The sequence below is a fragment of the Otolemur garnettii genome, unplaced genomic scaffold, assembly GCF_000181295.1.
Source record: "Otolemur garnettii isolate 467f Iridium unplaced genomic scaffold, OtoGar3 scaffold00003, whole genome shotgun sequence".
Lineage (NCBI taxonomy): Eukaryota > Metazoa > Chordata > Mammalia > Primates > Galagidae > Otolemur > Otolemur garnettii.
In genome coordinates this window covers 21,557,259-21,565,464 of record NW_003852398.1, presented here as the reverse complement: position 1 = coordinate 21,565,464, position 8,206 = coordinate 21,557,259, and the positions used below count along the sequence as shown (strand labels likewise).

Here is an 8,206-nt window from a genome sequence, read left to right as displayed (position 1 = left end):
AACCTGCCACCTTAGGTATATGTGGCTGACGCCTTAGCCACTTGAGCCACAGGTGCCAAGCCTTTTTTGTTGTTTTTATGTGATATCAGTTTACTGGAGCTAACTGAAGAGTAGTGGTATATGATAGAATATTTCTTGTTCCTATTTGGTGTTGCATAGTACACCATTGTGTGGATGCCCCATGGGTTTTTCAACTTCTGCCCCAACAGATGGACACTTGGGTTGTTTTCAGTCTTTTTATATAAACTGCATGAGTGCTGTAACAAATAATGTTGTATATTTATCTTTTCATATTTGTGCCAGTGAACTTCGGTATAGATTGCTAGAAATAGGATGGCTGAATTAAAAAGGGTAAATACATACATGATTTTGCTAGATATTGCCCATTACTAGGGGTTGTGCCTTTTGCATTCTCGCCAGCAAAAGTGCTCCTTTGCCCAGCCTCTCCCAGCAGAGTATGTCATCACATGTTGAAATTTTCCTCCAACTCCTGGGCTTAGGTGATACCCTTGCCTCAGCCTTCCGAGTAGCTGGGACTACAGGCACCCGCCATAATGCCTGGCTATTTTTTTGTTGCAGTTTGGCTGGGGCTGGGTTTGAACCTGCCACCCTTTTATGTGGGGCTGGCACCCTGCCCACTGAGCCATAGGCACTGCCCTGTTTTTAACTTTTTTTTTTTTTTTTTGAGAGAGTCTCACTATTGTTGCCCTGAGTAGAATGCCATGGACTTACAGCTCATAGCAACCTCCAACTCCTGGGCTTAAGCAATTCTCTTGCCTCAGCCTCCCAGGTAACTGGACTACAGGCACCCACCACAATGCCCAGCTATATTTTGGACGTAGTTGTCATTGTTGCATGGCAGGCCTGGGCTGGATTTAAACCCGCCAGCTCAGGTATATGTGGCTGGCACCTTAGCCACTTGAGCTACAGGTGCCGAGCCAAAGGTTTTTTAAAATAGAAAATTCTCCTCTCATCTACTCTTGTCCCAGAGATAAACACCTCTATATCAGTTTACTTGTGAATCCTAGAGCACTTTGTGTGTGTGTCTATGATTTTACACAAGGCTGGGCACAGTAGTTCATGCCTAGCACTTTAGGAGTCTGAAGCTGGAGGATAGCTTGAGGTTAAGAGTTCAAGACTAGGCTCAGCACTTGTAGCTGAAGCAGCTGAGACGCCAGCCACATACACCAGAGCTGGCGAATTCGAATCCAGCCTGGACCTGCTAAACAACAGTGGCAAGTACAACCAAAAAAAGCTGGGTGTTATGGTGGGTGGCTATAGTCCCAGCTACTTGGGGTGAGGCAAGAGAATCACTTAAGCCCAGGAGTTAGAGGTTGCTGTGAGCTGTGACGCCACCGCACTGTACCTAGGGCAGCAACAGCTTGAAGCTCTGTCTCAAAAAAAAAAAAAGAAAGAAAGAAAAGAAAAGAGTTCAAGACTAGCCTGAGTAAGAGCTAGACTCCTATACAAAAAATAGAAAAATTAGCTAGGCATGGTGGTGTGTCCCAGCTACTGGCTACTCAGGGGCTAAGGTAGAAAGGAAGATCCCTTGAGCCCAAGGGCTTGAGGTTACAGTGTGTTACGATGACGCCACTGTACTCATCTATGCATTAGAGCAAGACTCTGTCTCCAAAAAAAGAACTAAAAAAAAGGGGCGGCACCTGTGGCTCAAAGGAGTAGGGTGCTGGCCCCATATGCTGGAGGTGGTGGGTTCAAACCTAGCCCCAGCCAAAAACTGAAAAAAAAAAAAAAAGAAAGAAAGAAAGGAAGAAAACCGAATACAAATACAAGCTGACCTGTACCTGGTTTTTTGACTTAATATATTTGTTTTGTGTCTCTTTCCACATGTAAAGCTGTTTTTGAATGCCTAGATAGTGTTCTTTTAAATGGACATGCCATAAATTACTTAAGTTGCCTATGTGATGGCTAGTTAGGTAGTTTCGAGTTTTTTCCTATTACATGTTGGCATGAGTAGCCTTTGAACCACATAGTATACATATTGTCCCCTGTTTGTGAGTATTCTCTAGGGCAGATTATTGGAAGTAGATTTGCAAGGTTAAATGGTAGGTGTGTTTTCCATGTTAGTACCTCCCGTATGTTTGATATCTCACATGTACACCATCTGTGGAAGATGGCGTCAGTTTTCTTACATTACTGCTAGCTTTGGACTCATACCCAAGCTAATGGGAGCCTAGTTTTCCATCATCTTTCAAGATCTTCATCTTTTATATATATATTTCATTATCCTTTCTCCCTCCTTCTCTCCCCTGCAGGCCCTAAAAGACAGCAAGGTGGTAGAGATTGTTGACGAGAAAGTTCGTAGGAGGGAGGAACCTGAGAAGTGGCCTCTTCCTGGTCCCCCAATAGTGGATTATTCGCAAACTGATTTCTCCCAGCTTCTTAACTGCCCTGAGTTTGTCCCCCGCCAGCACTACCAGAAGGAGACAGGTAGGTTCCTACTGGCATGAGGATGCCTCCTTCTTGCTCTCTGGCCAGCAGTTTTCCTCAGGGCTGACATAGGAGGAAGACTGGAGGGCTGAGCACCTTACCCTTCTACCCTCAGAGTCAGCACCTGGCTCTCCACGTTCAGTCACCCCAGTGCCAACCAAAACGGAGGAGGTCAGCAACCTAAAGACTCTGCCCAAGGGCCTATCTGCCAGCCTGCCTGATTTGGATTCTGAGAACTGGATTGAAGTGAAGAAGAGGCCTCGCCCTTCCCCAGCACGGCCCAAGGTGGGTGAGGTCCGTCCTGAGCCTGGGTTTTAGGACCTGGGTTGAAGTGCTTGGAGGGGAGATTGTGGCACAGAGCTCTGGCTCTAAGGGGCTAGAAGGAAAGCTTGGCGAGGGCCAGGTTCACGGTCATATTCTAAGTAGAATTTACCAGTAGTGACTGCAGAAAGATTGATGTAGCCTGTTCCTTTTTCCTGTAGTTATCACCCTTTAGGGTGTCCTACTATATGACTCTGAGTGGCATTTTTCATAGGAAGAGATGTTTTTGCCTCTGGTAGCAATGTTCTAGGCTTCTTGATTCTTGCCTATTTGCGTCTTCTAAATCCCTGAGTATACATTTTCAGTGCCTTTCTCCTGAATCTATCCTCTTTGTCCAATATATAAGAATCTTAGACTTGCAGAAAGGGAAGGGAGAGAGAGCAGATGTGGAGTTAGTCTCCTGCAGTGATGGCTAGGTAACTTTCAGAAGCTTGTTTAGTATCTCAAAGCTTCAGTTTTCCGGCTTGGTTCCTGTGGCTCAAGTGGCTAAGGAGCCAGGCACGTACACCCAAGGTGGCGGGTTTGAATCCAGCCCAGGCCCGCCAAACAACAATGACGGCTGCAACCAAAAAATAGCCGAGCATTGTGGCGGGCGCCTGTGGTCCCAGCTACTCGGGAGGCTGAGGCAGGAGCCCAGGCTGAGGCTTGAGCCCAGGAGTTGGAGGTTGTTGTGAGCTGTGATGCCATGGCACTATACCCAGGGGGACAGCTTGAGGCTCCTGTCTCAAAAAAAAAAAAAAAAGCTTCAGTTTTCCCATCTTAAGATGAAATGAAGTCAGGGTTAGACTGCTCCAGAAATAGTAAATGTTTTTTTTGTTGTTGTTGTTTGTTTGTTTTTTGAGACAGAGTCTTACTATGTCTCCCTTGGGTAGAGTGCTATAGCATCACAGCTCACAGCAACCTCAAACTCTTGGGCTTAAGCGATTCTCTTGCCTCAGCCTCCCAAGTAGCTGGGACTATAGTAGCTGGGACAATAGCCCACCACAACGTCGGGCTATTTTTGTTGTTGTTGTTGTTGCAGTTGTAGTTGTTTAGCTGGCCCGGGCTGGGTTCAGACCCACCAGCCTTGGTGCATGTGGCTGTAACCACTGTGTTACGGGCACTGAACCAATAAAGTTTTATTTATTTATACACACACACACACATAATTACAGTGAGAGTTTACTGTTAAAATGTTCTAATCTCAAACTAAAATTATGGCTTGGTTTCCAAGCACCAAATTTTACTTCATCCACCTCTCCACATGTACCTCACTTTGGAGATCTCTTTGGTCTGAAGTTTGTAAGGATATCTCAGAATTGACCTTGGACTTTGTGTCTGTGGAATTCTGTGCTTCCTTATCTATTTTGCTACTATGACTGCCTTTTATCTCCTTCCTTTCTCCTGCCTATTAATATCCAGAATTCCCCACTGCTCTAGTTTAGCTCTTTACAAGAATGCTAGAAAGATCAGGCTAGAATCATTAGGAAGAAGGTAGAACATGGACAAGGAGTTTTTACAAGGTCTAGGCCTTATAGACTACAAAAGCTTTGGAAAGATGGGAGCCAGACTTAGTTTCTCAAGTTTCTCATTCCAGAATTAGAACCTTAACTCCCACCTGGCTTGTCTTAAACCGTAAAAGAGAGAGGTTTGAATTTACATGGGAAGCTCTTAACACAATAGGGAATTGCTTTTGGATAAATACTGTGAGATAGATGAATTCTTCTTCCCCAGAGTCTCAGATAAATTCATTCGTTGGCACTGAAATATTTTCTCTTTGCTGGAGGCACCATTTTCTCTTGTCTTTGATACATGCTGTTCTTTTCTGCCTAGCACACTCTATCCCTGCCTTCATCTGGCTTACTAATTCATCCTGTGATAGTCACTTCTTCCAGGAAGCCTCCCCTAACTAACCATTCCCATTCCCAGTTGTCTAAGCACTCCTTCCTATGTGCTCCCATAAATCCTTCTTACATCCTTTACCATATGACGTTGGGCCTGGCTGGTTGGTTGATCCTCTCCCCCCCCCCCAAATTATAAGCTTTCTAAGTATAGGGATTTTGTCTTGCTCACTATCCTGCTTTTAGGTTTTTCATACAGAGCCTAATACTAGTGGGTACTTATTATAGTAAAACATCTGTTATATCTGGGTTTTAATCTAGGTACTGTGTATATAATGGAAAGCAAGGCAACTATGGTTCTTACTTCATGAGTTCCCATGGTCATATGTTGAGTAGATGGATAAATGGATGTATCAGGTTGTTGAATTTAGCTGTGTGCCCACTCCCAGTGTAGGTACACTATAGAATATAAAGGTAAATGAGAGCACAGTTCCTATCTATAGAAAACTTGGTATCTAAATTCATGAATCACTATGATATGATCTGAACTACTTTGGGACATCCTTTCCCTATGAATCTGACTCCCAGGAGAACACCATGACCTGATGGTGTTACTAGAGCCAGTTGTGACTTTCTCATGCTGAGGGGCTGGAGCCTTCCTCCTACAAGGACTCCTGGTGATTCCCTCTTCCCTTGGTCCATCCCTGTTTTAGAAGTCAGAAGAACCCAGGTTTGCCCACCCGATCTCTCTGCCTCAGCAGCTACCCTCCCATCAGCTGATGTCCAAGGATCAGGATGAGCAAGAGGAACTGGATTTCCTGTTTGACGAGGAGATGGAGCAGATGGATGGGAGGAAGAACACCTTCACCGCCTGGTCTGATGAGGACTCTGACTATGAGATTGATGACCGGGATGTCAACAAGATCCTCATTGTCACCCAGACACCACCTTACATGCGCCGGCACCCAGGGGGGGACCGTACAGGCAATCATACCTCACGTGCCAAGATGAGCGCCGAGCTGGCTAAGGTCATTAATGATGGCCTTTTCTACTATGAGCAGGACCTGTGGACTGAGAAGTTTGAGCCTGAGTACTCCCAGATCAAGGTAAAGCTTTTATTTTGCAATGAATGTGGGCCTAGGATGCCTATAAAGTCTGAAGAAGAGGAATGCTCATAGCTGTGTGACTCTAGTCAGGTTGCTTCAGTCCAGAGCTTCAGTATTTTCATGTCTGAGAAAGGGGTGTTGATTCATGCTGGGACAGTAAGAGCAAGTGAACATGTAAACCAGTGCACATGGAGGGAAGTGATTATTGTCCTACCTGAGAATCTGTATTAACGTTGTAGCAATTGAGTAGACACTTTTGTGGGGAATAGAGTAAGGTTTAGATTGTCACTTTTATTTGCCAATATTTAGGCATATATAAAAGTTTAAAAGCCTTCTAAGGATCTTGGCCGTGAGTGTGGAAAATTGAGTAAAGAGGTTCTTTAGAAAATTGCTTCCTGTAAACAGTCACATCTCTGTTGGATATTATAGAGTGGTATGTCTGGTGGTTGGCCTTTGGTGAGCCAGTGTAATAAATAGCAGTGTATTTGCTGGAGGTAAGGAGAGAGTTGCTCAGTCACTATGTGATAGGACAGTGGCAGGAGAGGTGGAGAGGCACTGGAACTTTTGAGAGTCTGTAGTGAGTTCGTAAGGAGCTGTTGTCAGCCTGATCTCAGTCTTATTGCAAGGTGGGTGGGGCAAGCACTATCCTCTTTTGGTCTTCTTCCGGATTAGCAGTACATTCATGCCAGTGTGACTTAGGAATGGTGGTGGGGCAGCTGAGAGCCCGGGGACCAGAATTCTGTATGTGTTGATGTGGGAGCTGCCCTCTCCAACTTCCTGCCAGTCTTGATTCCTGAACAGGCTGGAGCAGCCTGCTTACTAACATTTTTCCCCACCCATCTCATATCCTCTGCAGCAAGAAGTTGAGAATTTCAAAAAAGTCAACATGATTAGCCGGGAACAGTTTGACACACTGACCCCTGAACCCCCTGTGGATCCCAACCAGGAGGTTCCTCCTGGGCCACCTCGGTTCCAGCAAGGTGAGGGGCAGTCACTTGAGATCCTGACGTGGGTGAAAAGGTCTGGAGTACACAGGTTGGAGAGTTTTCCTTACATGCTAAAACCCCTCTCTGTCTCTATAGTTCCCACTGACGCCCTGGCCAACAAGTTGTTTGGTGCTCCTGAGCCCTCCACCATTGCCCGCTCTCTACCAACCACTGTCCCAGAGTCGCCAAATTACCGCAATTCCAGGACCCCCCGCACTCCCCGGACACCACAGCTCAAAGACTCAAGCCAGACATCACGGTTTTACCCAGTGGTGAAAGAAGGACGAACACTAGATGCCAAGGTGGGGCAGTCCTCAGGGCTGCTGAGCATCTGGGGCCCACTGCCTGCATTTCAGTGCTTTGCTTCTCCCTTGCCTTGTCTGAGCCAAGGAGGTGCCGGATCTCCTGCCACCTTTGGGCTGTTGGGCTCACCTGGGATTGAGTCGCCACATCTGCAAAGTAGACTAGGTATAGAAAGTGTTGACATCACGTAGCCATGAAAAGGCCTAAGGAAAAACCAGATGTGAGTTCTTGGGCAAAATCACTTTACTCCCAGGCCTTGATTTCTTCACCTGTGAAATAAGCATGCCATTTCCTAGCTCACAGCTGAGAATATTATGTGAGAGAATAGATGTGCAGATGTCCAAAAGCTGTTGTAAAAAGTGAGATACCAGGTATAGATGAGGGCATCTTAGTACTGTGACTGCTTAATTCTCAGAGTTGTAGGAGTACGAATAGTAACAAACTCTGGATTGACCTTTGCAGATGCCTCGAAAAAGGAAGACGAGACACAGTTCAAATCCACCCTTAGAGAGCCATGTAGGCTGGGTAATGGATTCCCGTGAGCACAGGCCCCGGACAGCTTCCATCAGGTACCTGGGGAAGAGGGTGGCAGGCTGCTTGTGGGGTGGGAAAGCTACTGAAATGTAGTACTGAAATCTGCCATGAAATCTACTGGACCAAGAAAATTGGTCTGAAAATTACAGAGATCTTCATCTGAGTCAAAAAAAGCAGTGGTTTAGAAAGTTTAGTTTAGGCACAAGGATGGGAGTCTTCTTTCTAAAGAAGTGGTGTTGCAACCACATGAGACAAGATTTTAGAACACTCAGAGAGAGACTGTCTTTGAATTGATTTCTAAAGCTGGGGGTATCTGCTGCCCACCTGAGGAAGGATAGCATTGTAATTGAATAAAATACAGATTTCTTGGCCCCACCCTAGGTCTACTAATTAACTAAGCTTCTGTGGGTAGAACCCAGATTCCTTTTTATTTATTTTGGTAGAATGGCCATAGTTTTTGTTCCTTGTTCTGATTCAAGGTTTGGGAGCTACCAGCCTATTCTCTTTAGTCTCTGCAGAGATGGCACAGACTGAAAATAGGCATGGTTTTGGAAAAAGAATGTGTAGGTCCTTGAACAATGAGGCGTGAGGACATTAGGGGCGTTGACCCGCTGCTACCAGCACCACCCCAGCCGTTAGTCAAACCTACATAACTTTTTTTTTCTTCTTCTTTTTTTTTTTTTTTTTT

General features: G+C 45.5%; 1 protein-coding gene across 3 annotated transcripts in view; it reads left to right on the top strand.

Moving 5' to 3' along the window:
- The window catches only part of LARP1 (La ribonucleoprotein domain family member 1), a 62,301-nt gene that overhangs the window by 43,632 nt on the left and 10,463 nt on the right, over positions 1 to 8,206 (top strand). Inside the window, exons 9-14 of one of the 3 annotated variants that reach the window (XM_012808408.2) lie at positions 2,274 to 2,448; positions 2,564 to 2,733; positions 5,351 to 5,695; positions 6,552 to 6,675; positions 6,778 to 6,983; positions 7,447 to 7,553. In XM_012808408.2, the coding sequence (XP_012663862.1) occupies positions 2,274 to 2,448; positions 2,564 to 2,733; positions 5,351 to 5,695; positions 6,552 to 6,675; positions 6,778 to 6,983; positions 7,447 to 7,553 (1,127 nt within the window). Of the gene's footprint in view, positions 1 to 2,273; positions 2,449 to 2,563; positions 2,734 to 5,302; positions 5,696 to 6,551; positions 6,984 to 7,446; positions 7,554 to 8,206 lie in introns of all 3 variants that reach the window. The other 2 variants (XM_003782015.3, XM_023515416.1) reach the window with 2 other exon arrangements.